Raw genomic sequence first — 23,714 nt, forward strand, 5'->3', positions numbered from 1 at the left:
TATTTTTAACAATGTCTCTGGATACAAGTTAAATACACAAAATTAAGCTGTATTTCTATATGCTAGCAATGAAAACATGGGACGCTGAAATTTAAAAATACCATTTAAAATTGCCCAGAAAAAGAGAAATATTTATCTGTAAATCAAAAAAAAAAATGTATAGGATTTATATGCTGAAAACTGTACAATGCTGATGAAAGAAACAAAGAGTAAAGTATATGGAGAGAAATAGCATATTAATGGAATGTAAGACTCAACATAGTAACATGTCAATTTTCCCCAAATTGATAAGACAGGTTGAGTAAAATTCCTATCAAATGTATAGCAATATTTTTAAAGTGTAAATAAGGTTATTCTACAGTTTACATGGAAAGGCAAAGGAATTAGAGTAGCTAAAGTAATTTTGTAAAGAAAAATAAAGTGGGAATAATCCATCTAACCAATATCCAATTTACTATATACAGCTACGGTAATCAAGACTGTGGTACTGGCAGAGGGATGGACACAGAAATCAATGGAACAGAAAACAGAAACCAGAAATAGATCCACATAAATATGCCTACTGGTTTTCAACAAAGGTGAACATACAATTCAATGGAAGAAATGCAACCTTTTAAACAAATGGTGCTAGAGAAATTGGACATCCACAAGCAAAAGTTAATCTCAATCTAAGTTGTACATATTATACAGAAATTACCTCAAAATGTATCATGGACTTACATATAAACCTAAAATACGTAACTTTTAGAAAAAATTATGATAGAAAATCTTTGGGATCTAGGTTAGGCAAAGCATTCTTAGGCCGGACAACAAAAGCAGGATCCATAAAAGGAAATACTGATATCCTGGATTTTACCCAGATTAAAAACTTTTGCTCTTTGAAACACCCTGTTAGGAGGATAAAAAGACAGGCTACAGATTGGCAGAAACTATTTGCAAACCATGTATCCAACAAAGGACTAGTAGCTAGGATATATAAAGAACACTCAAAACTCAACAACTAAAAAGCAAGCAATCCAATTAGAACATGGGCAAAAAACAAACATTTCAGTGAAGATGAAATACAGATATACAGATGGCAAATAAGCACACAAAGAGATATTCAACATCATAAGTCATTAGAGAAATGCAAAACACAAGGGCAATGATATGCTACTACACATCTATCAGAACGGCTAAAATTAAAAATGGCAACACCACCAAATGCTAAGGATATGGAGAAACTGGATCACACTGGTGATGGGAGTGTAAAATGGTCCAGTCACTCTGGAAAACAGTTCGGCAGTTTCTTAAAACACTACAAATGCAACTGCCAGACAACCTAGTAACTGCACTTCTGGGCACTAATCCCGGAGAAATGAAGGCTTCTTTTCACACAAAAATCTGTATACAAATGTTTATAGCACATTTACTTGTAACAATCAAAAAGGGGAAACGATTCAACTGTCCTTCAATAGGAAAATGATTAAACTTGTGACTCTCTGTGATTCCATGGATAGTAGCCCACCAGGCTCCTCTGTCCATGGAACTTCCCAGGCAAGAATACTGGAGAGGGTTGCCATTTCCTATTCCAGGAGATCGAACCTGAGTCTCTTGCATCTCCTGCATTGGCAGGCAGATTCTGTACCACTCTGCCACTTGTGAAGCCCATGGTTCATCCATACTATGGAATATTCCTAAGAAGTGATGTCATTTAGTCGTGTCCAACTCTTTGCGACCCCACAGACTGTAACCTACCAGGCTCCTCCATCCATGGGATTTTCCAGGCAAGAATACTGGAGTGGGTTGCCATTTCCTTCTCCAGGGGATCTTCCCAACCCAGGGATCGAACCTGGGTCTCCTGCGCTGCAGGGAGCTGCTGCTGCTAAGTCACTTCAGTCATGTCCAACTCTGTGCGAGCCTGTAGATGGCAGCCCACCAGGCTCCACCGTTCCTGGGATTCTCCAGGCAAAAACACTGGAGTGGGTTGCCATTTCCTTCTCCAATGCATGAAAGTGAAAAGTGAAAGTGAAGTCGCTCAGTCGTGTCCAACCCTTAGCGACCCCATGGACTGCAGCCTACCAGGCTCCTCTGTTCGTGGGATTTTCCAGGCAAGAGTACTGGAGTGGGGTGCCATTGCCTTCTCCACACTGCAGAGAGACCCTTTACCATCTGAGCCACCACTCAGGAATAAAAAGGGATGAACTACTAATACATGCAACAACCTGGTTAAATCTCCAGAGAACTTCCTAAGGGAAAAATCCAGTCAAAGTTATATACTGTATGATTCCATCTATATAGAAGTTGTGAAATGACAAAATTATAGAAGTGGAGAGCAGATTGGTGGGAGCCAGGGGTTAAGGAGCAGGTGAGGGTGGAAAGTGAATATGAAGCATCCTTGTGGTCATGGAAAAAAAGTTCTATATCCAGAATCTATCTATCAATGTCAGTATCTTGGTTGGGGTAGTGCAGTATAGTTTTGCAAGATGTTACTATAGGAAACTAGGTAAAGTACATGGAATCTCTGTTTTACTTCTTACCATTCCATGTGAATCAACAATGACCTCAAAAGCCCAGATGGTAAAGAATCTACCTGCAATGCAGGAGACCTGGGTTCGACCCCTGGGTTGGGAGGATCCCCTGGAGAAGGGAAGGGCAACCCACTCTAGTATTCTTGCTGGAGAATTCCAGGCAAGAATGGACAGAGGAGCCTGGTGGGCTACTGTCCATGGGGTCACAAAGAGTCGGACACAACTTAGTGACTAACACTATCTACTGACACTAACAAGTTTAATTAACAAAAACACTAGATTAAAAAATCTCAGAATATACAAGGATATAGGCAATTACTTTGTATTATAAAAAGAATATACAAATATCTCAATTTCCAAAAAACTGAATTATTTTCAGGTATCATAATTGAGTCAAACTTTGGTTATGAGTTGAGGAACTGAAGAGAAAGAAATAGGTTTTCATTCACAAAACACAATTCAATTTCCAGGAGGAAAAAAAAAATGATGTTATAAACAAATCTATATAACTGAAAAACATCTCAGCTCTTACAAATTTTAATTTTAAGAAGGCATTAAGCAGTCTTTAAAACATTATCTGTACTTCTCAGAGAAAATATGGTATTTTTAATAAAAGTAATTCCCTCTCAGAATAACTTTTTCCAGAAGGGTGGGTTCACAGTTGCAATTATGGGGAGATAGGTAGAGATGCAGGAGCTGAGGGCATTGGTGGTAGAAGAAATGAAGCTGGAGGAAATAACTGGGACAGCGTGACCAAAGACACAGTACACAGGACCTTAGGCCAGGTCTCCAAAGTTGACCTCTTTATCCTGCACACAACCCTAGTTCTGTCTCCTTCATTGAACTTTAAGTAAATCTCGTAATCTCTGGACTAAGATTTCCTCTTCCTCAAAGACAGAGATAACATTTTTTACCTCCTCCCATAAAACAGGATATTTACAAGGACAGATATCTGAATAGCACAAAAATGTTTGAAAGAAAGGTCCCATAAAATAGTATCTGCAAAGCAGGCTCATTTAAAACATTTAAGTCTATTTTATATGTGGGAAAATGCGTAACAGAAGACGATAATTTTGAAGACTAGGAGAAAGGAAAGAAAATGAATGAGATTTAAATAGTCAACATCTCAGTTTATTTTCTCAATTGTTTTGAGGTTATTGGTAGAAAATTCTGTATTGCTAAAGGCATGTGGTACTCCAATCTACTAGCAAAACCATCTTAATAGGATGGATTTTCCACAGCAGACTTTAAGAGGTTGAAAAAAACTAAACAAACAACCAAAATCTCACAAGACTGCAAATCCACCAGGGGTTTGGGGAGTGGTTTTCATCCTGACACTGAAAAATGTCAACAGCATGGAAATAAGCAGTAATGCACTCTTAAATTTCATTTTACCTGAATTGCAGCACTAATTTAATTTTGTCTGGTATTTTAGTTACTCATTCAAGTCTGTCTGCCTCCACTTGAATCTAAGCTCTTTGATTGCAATAATCAACTGTTCACACTCATCTTTACATGTCCCATAGCCCAGAACTTTGCATGTAGCTGTACTCTGCAAATAGGGAATTGAACAAACATGCACAAAGTATAATCAATTGCTCCCAGTTTTAAGCAATATACTTAAATTGCTTAACATACTTAAAGGTGTTCCAAGATAGAGGTGACATCCTCATAGTTTTATTAGCCTCAGTCCTGTAACTTATTAAACAATGCTTTTTAAAATCAGTTTCACAATTTATAGTAAGCTCAATTATGTGAATGAAGTTTTCAAAGATAATCTGAAAAATAGCTTTCATAAGTCCTGAACTCAGAAAGACATCAGACAAGACAGTGAGAAACTTTTAGCTATGATTTGTATCAGGCATGGCATACTGCTTTTTGTCAATAATCAGCTATTAAGATTTTTTTTTTTTAAGTTTTAATTTGTTAATCTTTACTCACCAGTGTCTAGTCTTGATTTGACATGCTGATACCTTGGGTTTTGTGGTATCCTTCTGGTTAGATACTAAAAAATAAGAAAATTCACAAATAATTGGGTTAATGTTGGGAAAGGGATAATATACTTTAACAATTAGAACAAATTCTAAAATTTAATTGAATTTAAAGATGGAAGGAGCTCTAGAGGTCCAACAAGGCTCTTCACTACAGCTTCTCCACAGGTGAAGATGGTTATCATGTTCTGTCAAAATATTTCCATATTTTGTCAAAATAACCTCATAGCACTGTGCAATTAGGAAAAAAGCTCTTGAAAATGATTTCCGACATTGAGCCAAAATTGATCTAATTTCCACCCATTCCACTGATACAACCTAGAATGAACCATTCCACCCTGCCTCAAGCAAGCCATTAAAATAACTAAAGGCAGCTCTTTTCTCCTTTTTAATTTTCCCCTTTAGATGATGATTTGAAGGCTGTCTTCTCTGGATGCCCTCTAGATTTTATCTATACAACCCCTAAAAAATGGCACGCAGACCTAAGCACGCTGCCCAGATGTTACCAGGTCAGGACCCGGTTTGGCAGGTCTTTCCTGCAACTCCCCTTGAGTTGAAGCTTCACAGAGGTCACTGTGATGGCATCTGCTCTCACGGCAGCTGGGGCCTATCATGGGCTCAGGGAAAGTTTATGGTCAGTAAAAAGCTGTCAGGTCTCCCCTGTCCTATGCTTTGGTAGTAAATCTGAATCCAAGTACAAGGCATTTACCCATATTAAATTTCAGTGGCATTTTCAAAGCCATTGAAAGAGGGAAGGCTAATGAATAAAGACATTACAAAATACAGTTTTCTTGCTCAGGCTTTTTTTCTGGCCTATAAGTATGAAAAGCAGATGTTTCAAAAAGAAAAAAGAAAAGCAGATGTTCAGTGACAGGTAGCAGCGGAATCTGAGATTAGAACTGGGTAATACCTCTCTAGCTTCATTTTCTGTTCTCTCCCACATGTTTCTGGGTTGAAGTTGCCCAAATGTTCTCCAAATGTACCAGGTTCACTCAGGTTTCCAGTCTTAGCAAATTGTCAACTTGTCCATGCGTAAAACTTCACTTCCTCTATAAAGGTGTCCAGGGTGAAATTAGCTACTTTCTCTCTGGCTCCTAGAGGACTGAACCCTGCACTATTGTTTATACCTTGACCTTCTTTTCTAGTCTAGGATTTCCTTGAGGGTAGGAATGATAACTCACTCAAATTTGTTTTTATCCAGGACCTAGCACATGGAGGGCACATTTATTGATATTCAACCAATAAATAAATATCTAGAATGAGGATCTTGTTGTTGTTTGCTGTTCAGTTGCTGAGTTGTGTCCTATTCTTTCTGACCCCATGGACTGCAGCATGCCAGGCTTCCCTATCCTTCACCATCTCCTGGAGCTTGCTCAAACTCGTGACCATCAAGTTGGTGATGCCATCCAACCATCTTGTCCTCTTATCACCCCCTTCTCCTCCGACCTTCAATCTTTCTCAGCATCAGGGTCTTTTCTAACGAGTTGGCTCTTTGAATCAGGTGGCCAAAGTATTGGTGCTTTGGCTCCAGCATCAGTCCTTCCAATGAATATTCAGGACTGATTTCCTTTAGGTTAGTCTCCTTGCAGTCCAAGGGACTCTCAAGAGTCTTCTTCCAATACCACAGTTCAAAAATATCAATTCTTCAGTGCTTGGCCTTCTTTATGGTCCAACTTTCAAATCCATACATGACTACTGGAAAAACCATAGCTTTGACTGGATGAACCTTTGTTGGCAAAGTAATGTCTCTGCTTTTTAATACACTGTCTAGGATGGTCATAGCTTTTCTTCCAAGGAGCAAGTGTCTTTTATTTTCATAGCTGCAATCACCATCTGCACTGATTTTGGAGTCCAAGAAAATAAAGTCTGTCACTGTTTCCATTGTTTCCCCATCTATTTGCCATGAAGTGATGAGACTGGATGCCCTGGTCTTCATTTTTTGAATGCTGACTTTTAAGCTTTTTTACCCTCCTCTTTCACTTTCATCAAGAGGCTCTTTAGTTCCTCTTCACCTTCTGCCATAAGGGTGGTGTCATCTCCATATGTGAGGTTGTTGATATTTCTCCCGGCAATCTTGATTCCAGCTTGTGCTTCATCCACCCTGATGTTTCTCATAATGTACTCTGCATATAAGTTAAATAAGCAAGGTGACAATATATAGCCTTGATGTACTCTTTTCCCAATTTGGAACCAGTCTGTTGTTACATATCCAGTTCTAACTGTTGTTTCTTGACCTGCATACAGGTTTCACAGGAGGTAGGTAAGGTGGTCTGGTATTCCTATCTCTTTAAGAATTTTCCATAGTTTGTTGTGATTCACATAGTCAGTGGCTTTAACATAGTCAATGAAGCAGATGTTTTACTGGTATTCTCTTGCTTTTTCGATGATCCAACGGATGTCGGCAATTTGATCTCTGGTTCCTCTGCCTTTTCTAAATCCAGCTTGAACATCTGGAAGTTCATGGTTCATGTACTATTAAAGCTTAGCTTGGAGAATTTTGATCATTGCTTTGCTAGCATGTGAGATGAGTGCAATTGTGTGGTAGTTTGAACATTCTTTGGCATTGCCCTTCTTTGGGATTGGAATGAAAACTGACCTTTTCCAATCCTGTGGCCACTGGTGAGTTTTCCAAATTTGCTGGCATATTGAATGCAGCACTTTAACAGCATCATCTTTTAGCTCAGTTGGAATTCCATCACCTCCACTAGCTTTGTTTGCAGTGATGCTTCCTAAGGCCCATTTGACTTTGTACTCCAAGATGACTGGCTCTAGGTGAGTGATCATACTGTTGTGGTTATCTGAATCATTAAGATCTTTTTTGTATAGTTCTTCTGTGTATTCATGCCACCTTTTCTTAATATCTTCTGCTTCTATTAGGTCCATACAGTTTCTGTCCTTTATTGTGAGGATTATATTACAGCAACTATTTAATTTCTTAGAAGAGAACATTGGATTTTAAAACTTGTATCATTTGCCCTTGAAAACATAGTTAAATTACAGCATGCCCTGTTGGGAGGACTGAAAAAACAAATCTACATATTAAAATACCTTTTCAAATGACTCAAAAAGCATAAAAAAATAGGGTAAATATGTCTTACAGAATATCTATTAGTCAGAGTTTTTGATTTTGGAAACCAGGAAGAATTTTAAAAAATTGGGATACCTACAGAAAATTACCAACATTTAATTTTGACAAGGACATAAACAAAAACAAAGTAAAAGCTCACAATTTCCATCTACTATTTTAATATTAAAAAGAAAGAAAAAATCCTAGAATAAAAAGATCAGCTCTATAGTGTTATTAAAAAACTCATTGATATTGTCTGTGTTTTTCATTTCCCCCCAGGCAAATAAAACCTTTGTCACGGACACTTGGCATGGGTGCTCAGAGGTGGAAGCCCTGAGCTTCTTTATCCTAAGAGACAAGTTGGAAAGCACCATCTGATCAGTAACCCCGTTGTCGGTAAGAAAAAGTGACTCTATCATCTTCTAAGATGAAGACAGAGAAGATTCTTAAGCGAGAGATGGAAAATATTCAAAGACTGAAAAGTTCCCCAGAGGGAGATGATACTGTGGCAAAACAAAACAATAAAGGAAACGACAACAAAAACCCAGGGAAAATATGTGCATGTTAAAGTAAGTCAAGGAAAGCTAAAACTAGAATTTAGTTATCTCAGGCTAAGGGATTTTCTTTTTTCTGTCTTTCCCTTTCTTTCGTCCCTTCACACTCTGTATTTTTATAGTTTCTATACACTGTTTCCTGTTTTTACTTTTGTTTTTCCCACTAGTTTCCTAGCAAAGCTTCTTTTGAAAGATTCCAGGCCAGTCTCCGCTGAACCAGGGGGATTTGTCCATACCTCAGCCAACATAGCTGAGAAGTGATGGTGTCCCTGGGGACCAGGTGTGGTGGCAGCAGAGTGATGGGGGGAGAGAGTGTGGACAGCTGCAACGGCTGAGCCCTTCCCGCCCCCGGTTTTCCCTTACATAGACTAATGAGAAATCCATATGCTACAGGACAAAAATGTAGTGTTTCTTGCCCATTTTCCCATTTTGGTCCAAATCCTTGTTCCTGACTTTCTGGTACCAACCGTAACGTAAAACTCTTGTGTTCTATCGTATGCAGAATACAGAGTTTATGGAACTGCCAGACTTTTTTTCCCTTAAAATCCTTGCTTTCAGGGTGACTGTTTCTTGACCTACTGACCAACTAGCTTCTTTTTTTCAGTTACATAAACAGGATGGAATGGGGGAAAGTGAAAGAGCGGAGAAAAGCAGCTGTTTCGAGAAGGACTATGCATTCATTCGACAAAGGCTTATTGAGCACCAGCCATTCATTCGGTCGACGTTTACTGGGTGCCTACTAGGAGTAAGCCACCATGCTGAGGACACAGAGGCAACAAAACACAGTCCTTGCCATCCAGCTCTCACCGATGCTGGGAAGTGAGACAAGCGAGCAGATGTCACACTGCATGATGAACAAGCAGAGGGAAGCAGGGGGTGTGTGTTAAGATTGGAACTACTTCCTGAGGGGTGATTTCTGAGCTGAAACCTGAGGGCTGAGGAAGTTAGTCAAGCTGAACAAGTAGTGGGTGGGAGCTGCAGGGTTCCTGGTAACTGTCAGACCTGCAGGACTACGGGCAGTATGGGGTCAAGTGGAGCTAGAGGAGCAGGCGGGAGCAGAGCACAAAGGGCCTCGTACCCATGCTGAGAAACCGAGAGTTTATTCTGTAGATCACTGTGGATCCTGTAGATCAAAAGGGGCCATTTTGCTCCCCCCAACTCACAGGGATATTTGTCAATGTCTGGACTGGGTGGTGGTAAGTCACCAACATCTAGTAAGTAGAGGCCAAGGATGCTGTTAAATATCCTATAATGACAGGAGGAGCCCCCCCCCCCAACCCCCAGAAAGAATTAGCCGGCTCCAAATGTCGATCGTGCTTAAATTGAGGAACTGTGGTGTTGATGATGGGAGTAACTGAAGAAGGTTTAGGGAGAAGGGATGGGATCCTATTTCCATTTTAGGAAGATCACTCTGGCAGCACCCTGGAGAACTAATAGGATCATAGTCAAGAGTGGAGGCACAAGGATCACGTAAGAGCTTGTGCTCAGAGAACCTGTGGCCCTAAGAAAGTGGCAGTAAAGTTGACAGGCAGACAGTTTTAAAAAATCTTTAAGATATAAAATCTTTAAAACTACCAGTATAACAGGGGAAGGGCAGTGATTGTCACTGTCGTTCAGTTGCTCAGTCGTGTCCAGATCCTCGTGACCCATGGACGGTAGCCCACCAGGCTCCTTTGTCCATGGAATTTTCCAGGCAAGAATACTGGAATGGGTTGTCATTTCCTCCTCTAAAGGACCTTCCTGACTCAGGGACTGAAGCTGTGTCTCTTGTGTCTCGTGCAGTGGCAGGCAGATTCTTTTCCACTGCACCATCTGGGAAGCCCAAAGGAGAACGATACCATTCCCCTAAAAAAGGACTTAAGGAGGAAGCATATATTGGAAAACATCATGTATTCTGTTTGGGGCATTTTGAATATGAGGTATCTGTGGGTTATCCAAAACAGAAGTGATAAACTAGATATCTAGGGGCTCTGCAGATCAAGAGAGATTTCTGAACTAGAAAAAAAACAAGATTTGGGGGTTGTCAGCATGCAGGAAGCAGGGGAAGCCATGGGAATGACAGAATCACCACTGGAGAGTGTACAGGCTGAGGGAAAAAATCTGCAACGTTTACGGTCAGGTGGAGAAAACCACTGTGGGTGAAACTTGTAAGAGGCCAGAAGGAAGTGGGTCATGAGAATTAAAGAAGAGTTTCAGGAAGAAGGGAATGGTCAACAGTGATTGATGCTGTCAAGTCAGAGAACAGGAGGTCAAATATGAACAACTGAACAAGAATGCAGGTCAAGGAAGATAAAACAGAAAAGTGAATTTGGACTGAACAAACCAACAGTGGTTGATGACCCTGGTGGATGCCGTTACAGTAAACTGACACCAAGAAAAGAAAAAAGCAAGTTAAGTGTATGAGAAGGGAGGATAGTAGCCAGTTGGGTCTTTCTTTTTTTCCCCTTCAGAGTTGCTAAGGAATAGTTTTTGTTGTTCGAAGAAAGGAGAGGTTCGAGGATGTTTGCAAGCAAATTGGCTGAATAAAAGGCTGAAAATGAGGCGAGCAGTTATGAAAACAAGGGAGTAGGAGATGAGGCCCAGAGCCTAGGCGGAACGTGCAGCTTTGGAAATACATTTAAGATAATGAAATAAGGGGAGTTCCCTGGTGGTCCAGTGGTTAAGACTCCATGCTTTCAATGCAGGGGGGTGGGTTTGATCCCTGGTCGGGGTGGGGTGGGGGGGAGGATCCCACAGGCCGTGTGGTGCAGCCAATAAATAATGAAATAAGATAGGTTGTCATGATGAAGTTCAATGGGAGGGAAGAGGGAGAAAGTTGAGAAAGTTCATGTTTGTGGTATTAGCACAGGCTCTTTGAAAGCAACCAAAAGTGTCAGAGGCCCTTTGAGGGCTTACATCTCTCAGTTCAGTTGCTCAATTGTGTCCGACTCTGGAACCCCATGAATCACAGCACGCCAGGCCTCCCTGCCCATCACCAACTCCCAGAGTTTACTCAAACTCTTGCCCATCAAGTCAGTGATGCCATCCAGCCATCTCATCCTCTGTCGTCCCCTTCTCCTTGTGCCCCCAATCTCTCTCAGCATCAGGGTCTTTTCCAATGAGTCAACTCTTCGCATGAGGTGGCCAAAGTATTGGAGTTTCAGCTTCAATCTCAGTCCTTCCAATGAACACCCAGGGCTGATCTCCTTTAGGATGGACTGGTTGGATCTCCTTGCAGTCCAAGGGACTCTCAAAAGTCTTCTTCAACACCATAGTTCAAAAGCATCAATTTTTTGGTGCTCAGCTTTCCTCACAGTCCAACTCTCACACCCATACATGACCACTGGAAAAACCATAGCCTTGACCAAATGGACCTTTGTTGGCAAAGTAATGTCTCTGCTTTTTAATATGCTATCTAGGTTGGTCATAACTTTCCTTCCAAGGAGTAAGTGTCTTAGTTTCTTTTCCTCTCTAAGGAGGGTCAAAAACAAAAACAAAAAATACCCTCCCCATCTACCTGCCTATCTGTGCTCTTTAACTTCTAGTCAACTTTCAAGATCCAGCACAAGCACATCTTCCAGGAAGATTCCTCCTCTGGGGAGTACAGTCAGACAGAAATCTCTTCCCTGCCTAGACTGTCACAGCACTTTGTACCATTTACACCCCTCTCACTGCCTGCACTTGGGACAGAGGCTCTACCTCTGTACCTGGTACAGGGCCTTGCACCAGCGTGAGAGTAATAAGTACTGCCAGATGCATGGAGATGGTCCTGAGACCTGAGCCACACGCAGTGTGAGCGCTAGTGCCCTGTGGGCAGCACTGACGTCAAGGGCTTGAGGAACCTGGACCAGAGAGAGCTCTCACACGGGATGATAAGGGAGACTGCATGGAAGAAACTGTACTGGAGCTGTATTTCAAGGGTTGAACTTCTGTGGATAACAAGATGGGGGAAAGGGATGGAAAAAGTATTCTAAGTGGAAGAAATTATAATAGCAAGGACACTTTAGAAGCATGTTTGCATGAGTGCTAAGTCACTTCAGTCATGTCCGATTCTTTGGAACCCTATGGACTGTGGCCCACCAGGCACTTCTATGGGATTGTCCAGGCAAGAATACTGGAGTGCATTGCAATGCCCTCCTCCAGGGGATCTTCCTGACATAGGGATCAAACCCTAGTCTTGTATGTCTTCTGCATTGGCAGGTGGGTTCTTTACTACTAGCACCACCTGGGAAGCCCCAAAAGCATGCTGAAAGAACAGCAAACTGTTCTATTAGATGGAGAAGACCCAACAACTATAAAGATAATCGCTGCTAACATTTACTGAGCACTTAACTGTATTGTCAGGCACTCAGCTAAGCATTTCTCTCCATTATCTCTTTTAATCCTCACAACCAATAAAGTAGATACTAGTGTTACCCTCATTCTACATATTAGGAAATGGGAATAGAGAGGTGGAGTGACTTTCTGAGGTTAGCTGCTAACAGTGATAGAACCTGTAATTAAACTGGACAGTCTGGCTCTAGAGCTTGAACTCTTATTCTACTGCACAGCCTCATTCAGGCAGTGGTTCTGAATATGGGGTCCATGGATGGAACTTAGGAGGTCCATGAGTCCCATGAATCTGTATGCAAAAACTTTGAGTGTAGGTACATTTTTCTAGGGGAAGGGTCCTTGATTTTCACCAGGTTTTCAAAGGGGTCTATCACCGAATGGTTAAGAATCACAGGTATATAGAATCCTATGTTGTAAGGTTGGACATGGGTACAGAAGCACCAGGTGGAAACCCGTAAATTTATAATAGCAAGGTCTGAGGGTCTGGACTAGCCCTGAAGATGATGGAAGATACCAGAAACACTGAAATATGAGCCACACAATCAAAGGAGTATTTTCGCAGATCACTATTACCTGCAAGGTAAGACCATGTATTTGTGAATATATGGATGTTGGAGAAGAAGGCAGAAGAATGAGATGTCAACAGTGGGGATTTTTCTGCAGGAAAATCACTAAAAAAAAATGAGGGAGATTGAATCACAGGTCATTCAAAAACGAATAAGCTTTTCTGACTTCCCACTTCTTTTCAAATGAAATTCACAAGGTTGTTCACATTAAAATGACAATGTATGATTTACAATTAAGCACTAAAAAAAATTCCATTACATATTTTATTCAGAATTTATCTACTTATCTCATTTGCATAAACAGAAAGTCAATAAAATGAAGGCACTAGGTGTCAATTTTAAAAGAGATTTTTTTTTTAATGGAAGTTTTAATCTGGTCCAATTCTGCTGATCTAAAACACCAGCCTTGACCCACGTTGCATGTGCAGCAGCCCTTACTCTGCCAGCAGCTACCACCTGTGGTAGACTGTATTTTTCAAGATGGCCACAACAGGATTTCCCAACCCACTTACGCTGTGATGCTGACACTCCTCCCAATGAGGGGTGGGGGCCTATGTTCTTTCCCCTTGAATCTGGATGGGCATGTGACTGATGGAGGTGATGCCACAGGACTTCTGAGGCTGGATCATAAAAGATAATACAACTTCCACCTGGTTCTTTTGAGACACTTGTTCTTGAGATCCAGCTCACACTACAGGGAAGGCCAAGTCACATGGAAAAGGTCATTTGTAGGTGGTGTGGCTGACAGCACCAGCTGAGGTCCTAACAACAGATATATCAGCAATCTGATGTGAAAAAGCCTTCACGATAACTTTAGACCCAGTTTCTGTCTGTCTGCAAAACCACATGAGAGAGCCCAAGTAATTGCCAAGTTGAGCCTAGTCAACCTCTAGAACTTGATCAATAATAATGTCAAGTTATCACATCTCCTACACATTCTCTTTCGGGGGTTTTATGTCCTTAAAATAGTATCCTTTTAATGAGGTTTTTACTGAGGTTTTGGAAGGAAGTGCATTTGCTCAACATGCTGTCTTCACCCAGTAGGTCATGATCCCACCTTCTTCAGTTTGTTGTTGTTCTAAGCCACTAAATACTGAGAAAACTCATGACAAAGCAACATATAATTGGAACGCCATCTCACCCTTTTTACTTTCTAGCTAACCTCGTTTTATGTATTTATTTTTGGCTGTGCCGTGCAGCATGTGGGATCTTCATTCCCTGGCCAGGGATTGAACCTGTGCAGAATGCAGGATTGAACCTTGCAGCTGAAGTGCAGAATCTTAACCCCTGGCCTGCCAGAGAAGTCCCTCAAGCTATGCTCCCTGGTTTTGGTTTTGGTTTTTTTACACTAAGTAACTGCATCTTACTCTTCCATCCGTTGCAATGTGGCCACTGTCCGCATCATTCTACTGTGGTTCCTGGAGGAGCTAGCCAATGTCAGAGATTCCCTAACTGCTAAATGTAACAGCTACTTTTCAGCCTCTAACTTACATGACCTTTCTGCACAGTGTTATACAGTCCCACTGTCTTCAGTTTTCACTTGACTTCAATAATAGCTCTCTCTCCTGATTCTCCAATGACTCATGGATCCTTCTCTTAGCCATTTAAACACTGTCTTCCCTAGGATTCCATCTTCTTAATCTATAAGTTCTCTGTGGACCATTTAGCTTTAATTCCATTTACATGCTTCTAATTTCCAAATAGTGAACTTTAGCCTTGACTTCTTCTCCCAGCTGAGATATACTCATTTACTCATTTAACAAATATTTAAAGAACAATTGTGTGCCAGGCAGTGGCACAGTACAGACAAGATCCCTATCTTATCTTCTTGTAGATGTGCCAGAAATAGACAAGCAAATAATTATATAGATCATTATTATAGATCATGACCTACTGGGTGAAGATAGCATATTGAACAAATGCACTTCCTTCCAAAACCTCAGTAAAAACCTCATTAAAAGGATACTATTTTAAGGACATAAAGCCTCCAAAAGAGAGAGAGTGTAGGAGAAATGATAACATGTGTTTTCGGAAGTCTAGGAAGCCCATCAACAAGTGAAAATTACTTGATAGACTCAAGATAATTGAAGCGAAAACCAAGAAAAATTCTTAATAGGTCCAGGAATTGACAGCTCCAGGCACCTCCAGAAGTAAAAGGGCTGAAATAAGCAAAATTGATTGAAATCTGAATGAGAAGCTACTGGATCTACAAAACCTTCTCCCTCTGTGCCACTGGGTGACTGCCCTTCCCCCACCACAGCATCTATCCATAGAGTTATTTCTTGAAAAGGGTTTCTGGACTTGGGACAGGGTGGTTTCCAGACACAGGGAAAGGCTATCATTACTGCAAATAGGGATATTAAGTGACTGATGCATACTCATGTTGAAATTTAGCCCCTAACTTTACTTTCTCCAACTCAGCTAGGCTTCTAGTTTCAGGCTTCCCTGGTGGCTCAGATGGTACAGAATCTGTCTACAATGGAGGAAAACTGGGTTTAATCCCTGGGTTGGGAAGATCTCCTGGAAAAGAGAATGACTATCCACTCCAGTATTCTTGCCTGTAGAATTCCATGGACAGAGGAGCCTGGAGGGCTACAGTCCATGGGGTTGCAAAGAGTCGGACAGGACTGAACAACAACATTAAGTGTACAAAAGAATTATGTCTTTAAAATGTATATATCTTAATTAAAAAATACGTTTTTGCTAAAATATGCCAACCATCATCTGAGCTTTAAGCAAGGTGTAGTAGTAACCCAAAGATCACAGATTATCATAACAAACAATAATAAACAGTTTGAAATAATTGTGATAATTACCAAAATATGACACAGAGACACGAAGTGAGCAAATGCTGTTGGGAAAATGATGCCAAAAGACTGGCTTGATACAGAATTACACAAACCTTCAATTTCTGAAAATGAACTATCTGCTAAACGCAATAAAACAAAGTATGCCTATATGAATACACATAGTAGCATCATTCATAACAGCCCTAAAATGGAAACAACGAAAATGTCCATCAATAAAAGAATGCATTAAAAAAGTGGCATATCCATGCAAAGGAATATTACTCAGTAATAAAAAGGAATGAAACATCAAAGCATAATACAACATGCATGAACTTTTAGAACATTATGAAAGATGCCAGTCACATAAGACATTTTGCATAATTCAATTTACATGAAATGTAGAGAACAGGCAAAGCCAGAAAGAAAGAAACAGACAGGAAAGGATTAAGGATTGATAGCTAGAGGTTACAAAATTTCTTTTGGGGGGTGACGAAAATGCTCTGAAATTGATTTTTGTGATGACTGCACAACACTGTGAAAATACTGTTGTTGTTTAGTCGCTAAGTTGTGTCCAACTTTTTCCAACCCTATGGACTGTAGTCTGCCAGGCTCCTCTGTCCATGGGATTTCCCAGACAAGAATACTGGAGAGGGTTGCCAATTCTTACTTCAGGGTATCTTCCCCATCCAGGGATCAAACCTGCATCTCCTGCATTGGCAGGTGAATTCTTTATCACTCAGCTATCTGGGAAGCCCCAGGATCAGTTAGGAAAATGCAAATTAAAACCATGAGGAGATATCACTACACACCTATTAAAACAACTAAAATTTAAAAATATGTGTAATACTCAATGTTGCCAAGAATGTAAAAACAATGGATTTCTCATACACTAGGGCTGGGAATGCAAACTGCTATACCCGCTCTGGAAAACTGGTTTGGCAGTTTCTTACAAAACTTAATATATGGGACTTCCCAGTGGTTCAGTGGCTAAGACTCTGTGCTCCCAATGCAGGGTTTGATCCTTGGTCAGAGAACTAGATTCCACATACTGCAACTAGGAGTTTGAATGCAGAAACTAAAAGATCCTGCATCCCACATGCCGCAACAAAGACCTTGCACAGCCACATAAATATTTTAAAAAGAAACACACCTAATATAAGCTTACCATACCACCCAGAAACTGCACTCTTGAGCATCTATGCCAGAGAAATGAAAATTAACATCCACATAAAGAACTGTACCCCAAAGTTCATATCTCTGTTTGTTGCCCAAACAGAAAACAACCAAAATATCCTACAATAGTTTAATGGTTAAACAATCTGCTATACATCCATACCACAGAATACTAATCAGCAATAAAAACGAATGAACTATTGCTACAGGCAACAACATGAATGTGTCTTAACACTACTATTTTGAGTGAAAAAAGCCAGTCTTAAAAGGTCACAAACTGTACGATTTCCATTTATGTAACATTTTCAAAATTACAGAAATAAGAGGCCATTTAATGGTTGCCAGGGGTTAGGATGGTGAGGAGGAAAGTGGGTGTGACTAGCAACGAGTAGCCTGAGGGAGAGATTTGTGGCGATGGAATAGTTCTCTATCTTGATTGTAAATCAACACTCTGCAAATCTTGATTATATTAAATCTACACATGTGATAAAATAGCTCCAAACTACACACATGTTGTACAAATGTCAAATTTCTGCTTTTCATATTGTACTATATTTGCATAAAATATAATCATTGAGGGAAACTGGGTAAAGGGTGCATGGGGTCACTTTGTACTATTTTGGAAACTTCCGGTGAATTTATTTAAAAATAAAGGTTTTTTTTAAAAGGACATTAGAGTCCAAATCAGAGTTCTTAAGAATTAACAACATGATGGCAGAAATTAAAAACTCAATAGAAAGATTGGAGAATAAAGTTACATCTTCCAAAGAGAACAAAAAAACAAAGATGTGGAAAATAAGAGATAAAATTTAAGAAAATTAGGGAACCAGCCATATAGAAGCAACATCAGAATAATGAATTCAAGAAAGAGAGGATGGAGAAAATGGAGGACGAGAGTCAACAACAATTTTTTTAAATGTTTACAGAATAGAAAGATGAGTTTCTGGTGCTTCTCCCCCCAAAAAATGAGAACAAACATCTATCAAGAAATATCTTTGTAAAACATAGGAACGCTGGTGACAAAGAGAAGATTCTATAAGTTTCCAGAAAGGAACACTCAAGTGGCATACAAAGGAACAGAATGGTTTAACATCTCCACAACAAAAAGTGAATGCTATGAGACCACCTTGCAATGCTTCCAAAAGACTGATGATTTCTAACCAAGAATTCCATACTGAAATAAGCTTTCAGGCAAATAAAATATGAAGGTAAAATAAAATTTTTAGATATGCCTAATGTTGTAGACATACATTTAAAATATTTATTTCTTATGCAATCTTTTCTTAAGAAAACAACTGGCAGTTGTGCTCCATGAAAACAAGAGTAAGCTGAACATCTTTATTCGGGGCACAAATATGCAACCATAGAGGACATCCCTGCTCCTCCACCCCTATATTCCTAAGACTATTCCCCCTCTTTCTACCATATTTCTAATCTCATTAATGACATCAGCACCAATGAGTAGCCCAAGCTCAAAGTCATCCATCACACTCTTATTTCTCAGAGTTAATCATTAAGTCATGATTATCTTATCCCCTAAGTATTTCTCTCTGACCCTAGTTCCACAGCCTTACTTGAGGTCTGTATCATAACCACCACCTAACCCCAATCTCCCTAGTCCCAGTCCTGGCCTCCTCAAATCCCTTCTCTTCAATGTGGTTACAACCACCACCTAAAATGCACAACTGTTCATGGCACTGGGCTGCTTAAAACCACAAAGCTTTTCAAATTCTGACCAGCAGTCAGCAGGCGTTGGTCAAAGTGTTACTCTTCACACCTACCTCCCCTACATCCATGGGAGACATTATAATGGATCATGGCACTCCCCTGCAGAGCCTAAACTCAACCCTTACAACTTTCTCAACAAAGCTCATAGGCATCCATCATGACATGAAACAAGCTGCAACTCCTGTTTATTACACGTGCAAGGCACAGAAGGCCCTTCCAGACGTTACTCCTGCCTCTCTTATGAGGCGCTGTCTACCTGCGTGTTTCACATCTCCTTAACTTGGCTCCAGCTGTCCTCTCTAGCTCCGGCTGTCCCCTCTACCTGGGATGTTTCTTCATCTGCCTCGTAATTTGAGACCAGATCATCTCCAGGCCCTTTCTCTCATTCTCTCAGGTGAGCCCTAGCTTTCTTCTCTGCTCTCCTTAACATCTTATTCTCCAACCACATTGAACTCAAATTGTTTATAAGTCTTCCTCACTAGACTTAACTTAATGAAGGACAAACAGGCCTTGTCTGATTCTCTTTGTATTTCTAGCACCCCCCTGCACAGTAGGAATCCAGTTAACATTTGTTGCAGTGAAATGACCCCATATGCAGAGGGCAACTGGGTGTGAAACTGCCAAGTTTGTAAAAGGTCTTAATCGAGGAGGGGGTAAAATTTATGTCATATTTTGCGTCCTTTCCAATTGGTTTAGTCTGCTTATTCCTGCTCTTTCTGTATCCCCATAATCAGAAATGATGGCTCCTTTGATTTGGTTCCTTTAGTGTTTCAGGCTTCATCCTGATGTTACTTATTTTTTTAGCTGCTGTTCTTAGACTGTAAGCCCTCTGAGGGAAGGGACTTGTGTCTTCATGCACCTCGCTCCTTTTGGCGACAAACACAATGAGCCTGTGCGGGATGGTGGCCTGTGGCCGCAGGATAAGGGTCAGGCATTTCATCCCCCCTAGACCCGCCCCGCCTCCCTCCCCCTCCAGACCCCTCCTCACGCAGCCGCTTCCCGCCTTCAGGACGGCGGAAGTCGCTGGCTACTCTTCCCCGCCCACGTGGAGCCTTTTCCGGCGCGCCCGCCCCCTCCGATTCTCCGATCCGGACCTGGCCCTCACCTCAGGATTCCCAATGTGCCTCCGGACAGACATATTTGCTCCAACCGACCACGCTCGGGGTTCTAGCCTCACCGGTAGCTTCTAACCCTAGCTTCCTACCCCTACAACGCCCGCTCAGCCGCCTCCCTACAACCTCTTCTCCGATTGGCCTGCTTTCCCCTGCCAGCCAATGGATGCCCTGTTTACTCTCTCATTGCAGGGTCAAGGGAGAGGGAGACGCAGCTCAATGGTTGCCAAGGGCAACGCGGGACGCCGGCTGGAGAGGCTCTTTGTGCTCTCGGCTGGGCCTGCAGACTCTAGCCTCCGCGCGGGATGAGGGACGCGGGGGGAGGGGAAGCTGCAGACAGCGCGTGGGCGGCTGCGGAGAGTTCGAGGGGGGAGGGGCTCGAAAGCGTGGAAAAAGCAAGTGTTTCTAGCTAAGGTGGAAGCACAAACACCGCGCAGGGCCACCCTCCCTTTAAGGCTCTTTTAGCCAAACATCTGGATACTTCTTCCACAATAGAGGATAGTTATGGGAAATGGTTGTTCAGCAGGGATGAGAATCTAGTTTATTTTCAGGTTAAGTTAATATTGCAAATTGTGCAAAATATCATGTGGAAATACAGGCATTATTGTTGCTTTAAAAGCTTTTAACTAGCAACAGAACTGCAGCCTTAATTGCAAAGCACACACATCATTCTGTGATTCTTCATTCATTTAACAAATATTTAATAAGCACCTTATGAGAAAAGCTGCAGAAGGTTTTGTGGAGGATGGGAGGATGACTAAGACCCAGTCCCGTTGTCATGGAAACCATTGTGACTCCTGCCATCAGCCACCACCTGTTCTTATTTCAGATCTGAAAATTAAGTCCTAGCACCTTTACAAAACAATCACACACACAGTTTGACTTGGCTCCAAAATGTCCCACCAAATCCATCAAAATTATTATTTCCTTTTACACGGGGGGAACAAACACAGTAACCCTTTGTCCTTTGCTTTAAGTTGTTTTTCCAGGAATGAAGAAAGGTTACCCTGAACTGTTCATACTCGCTAGCTCTCTACCTGTTAATAATAGCATACATCTGAGCTGTTGCAGGGTCTGGGCAGATGACCCATTCAACAACATGGCGTGACATGCCCTTGTCCTTTCAGGCTCCTCAGCAACCCACCCTTCCGGTCAAATCTTTAGTCCTTTTGTTTCTCAGAGCTGCTTGATCTCCAGGATCTTAAACTGGCCACAGCTGTCTTCCTGCACGTTCATGCCTCCTGAGTTTTAACTTCCTTATAATCTCCAATCCTTCCACTCTTTGCAAATACCAGTTTTTCTCCCCTCCACTAAAATAAAGAAGAGTTTAGAGACTGCAGAAAATTGGAGGTGGGAGGATATTTAGAAGCTTTTGCATAGCAAACAGAGGCTTCTGGACACATTACAACTTAGAAAGATGCTTACCTGGTGCAGAGTGGGGGTGGTGTGGTGATAGAGATTATGGGTAGAATAAACAGGAGAAAGGAAAGCAGAGAGGGAGATAATAAGGGACTCAACTAAGGGGTGTGAGAAAGAGGAAAAGAGATCTAAAGACATGAGAAGAGGTAGGAGTGCAAGAGATAGGGAGGAATCAAGGATGGTTATCATTTTTATGCCTCGGAGACTAAATAGATAATAGTGATAATGCATTAATCAAGTTAAAGTACAATGGATGTCAAGAAATCAAAAGAACAGAAAGTACAAGACCCAGTAGCTCATCCAAGTTGGAAGCTCAACTTCCGTTTATCAGTGTTTGGACTCACTTCTCTGTATGGTTGGCTCCCCTTTGTTGCAGAGGGAATGGGAATATCAGGCTTCTTTGCCTCAGCAGTCATTGTGGTTGTCAAATTTGGGCTGCATATAAAGCAATCAGAGATATTACAGAAATGTGGCTTTTCAGGTCCAGTTGTCAGAGATGCTGATTCTTTGTGTCTGGGGTAGAAATGTAGGAATCTGTAATTTAAATGAGTCTTCCCCCACTCCCACCCCTGAGTCTGATGCACAGGGTCCAAGGGCCACACCTTGAGAGACTAGAACAGCCTCCTATTAATATTTCCTTCCATTTTGCCTCAGTGGAATTTTTGGAAAGCTTAAAGCTATAAATCAAAAGTTTTTAACATCATGAGTTTCTCTTTAGGATTTCTTTTGGGTCCTGCTATAGCAAAACTGCTTCAAAATTAAAGCAAGATGCTTATCCACAATATGAAAAGTAGGTAAATCACACAACATAATAATTCATACAAGAAAAGCATTTGATAAACTGTGAAGAAATATCCAACTGGTAGGGAAAGATAAAAAATAAAACAATTAGATCCCATTTTTTGACTAACAAATAGAAAAGGTTTTGTTTTCTCTTTTTTTAATGATAAATGCTAAGTGTTGGCTAACGATTTGTGAGACAAGCATGCTTGTACATTGTCAGTGTGAATACAAAGAAGTGAAAAGTAATTCAAGAGTGGGTATCAAAAAAGCCCTCTAATTTTAATATACTGAGAATTCTTCCTGAGGAAATAATCAGGGAGTTGCACAAACATTACACCCACAGATGTTTACTGGAATCTTATTTTAAATGATGAAAAACTGAAACAACCTAATTGATCATTAGGTTTAAAAATGATTAAAATAAATAATGGCATATCCATAATGAGTAATATTATGGAACCATTAAAAAATTTGTTTCAGGGAATAATGAAGGCAATGGAGAACTAACCGTTCCTGATAGAGTAAATGGAAAGAGCTGGAAACAATTTTTTAGTTAATAGACTCCTGATTTGTGTGGAGAAAAACATAGGTATTTACACACACACAAAAATCTGACCAAAAAATATTTAAAATGTAAACCATCTCTAGATTATGGAATACAGTTATTTATTTTATTCTTTAAACTTTGTGGGTTTTGCAAATCTGCTTCAGGGACTGTGAATTAATTTTATATCTTAATAAAAACCATTCTCTCTGTAAGAAACAAAAAAAACTTGATTCTGACTTCAGGCTGAAAATTGTCTCTGGTCTTTGTCTGGGCCAATTTAGAGCTGAACTGAATTCTACGTAATTCTGCTCTCTGAAGAGCTACAACTCTCCCGTTCTTGGCAGTAAAAGACTCTCTAGGCACTTGAGTAAGATCCTTGCAATCAGAGTCATGATTGCTAAGAGGTTCAAGCTTTGTTTGTAAGAGAAGAAGTTCTGATTCTTTTCTTTAAAAGTTCCTACTTTCACTGATTAACTTATTTTTCATGAAGTTAGAAGTGCTCTTGTGAACTTCCATTTGTTGGATGTCTTCTTTTTAACCCTGTATATGTTCCAAAAAGCTTTTGGTCTCTATAGAGTCAATGTGAGCCCCAGGTAGGTAAGTGTTGCTGGTTTAGGGCTACTTAATGTCTTAGGTACTCCTGTGCTTGGTCAGTCCCCTCCACCTAGCCTCCTCTCCCCAACAACTAGATGGGTATTTGGGTATCAAGCAGACTGGCCCTCTCTGAGCTAAAACCTTCTGGACCCCTTTATGCCAAATCCATCCTCTCCTCCAGTCCCATGCCAATTAGCTCTCTATCTCCAGCTCTCAGCCCAGTTTCCTGCTCAGAGCCCAGCATCCTCCCCTCAGACCTGTCTCATGACAATGTTTCTGGGATCTGGGCCTTGGCTCCCTTCCTTGGCTTCATTTACCTTCATTCCCTAAATGATGTGCACTTCCAGATGTTAAGGAACTAATTCCGTCCAATCCAGTTCAGTCCTGGGTTCCTTCCCTGAGCCCCTAGAAATGAAACTGCCCCTGAGGAAGTGAACCCACCGATCCATAGCCATCCCACCTCGCTGCCCCTGGGATGAGGTCTCTACAGTTCTGGTAACAATTTGATGTTGTTCTACCTGGTGGTGGAATGTGCCCAGGAAGGAGCACATTAACTGCTGATTGGAGAGC

At 41.0% G+C, this 23,714-nt stretch overlaps 1 protein-coding gene across 2 annotated transcripts in view; it reads right to left on the reverse strand.

The window, feature by feature from the left end:
• CEP41 (centrosomal protein 41) overlaps window positions 1-19,917 on the reverse strand; it is a 47,662-nt gene extending 27,745 nt beyond the window's left edge. For both annotated transcript variants that reach the window (XM_065939430.1, XM_065939428.1), the window contains exons 1-2: window positions 19,795-19,917; window positions 4,452-4,515 (exon numbers count right to left, since the gene is read on the reverse strand). In XM_065939430.1, the coding sequence (XP_065795502.1) occupies window positions 4,452-4,515; window positions 19,795-19,827 (97 nt within the window). In that variant the 5' untranslated portion in view covers window positions 19,828-19,917. The remainder of the gene's footprint in view (window positions 1-4,451; window positions 4,516-19,794) is intronic.
• Between the last annotated feature and the right edge of the window lie 3,797 nt (window positions 19,918-23,714).

Source organism: Muntiacus reevesi, chromosome 6 (assembly GCF_963930625.1).
Source record: "Muntiacus reevesi chromosome 6, mMunRee1.1, whole genome shotgun sequence".
Classification (NCBI taxonomy): domain Eukaryota; kingdom Metazoa; phylum Chordata; class Mammalia; order Artiodactyla; family Cervidae; genus Muntiacus; species Muntiacus reevesi.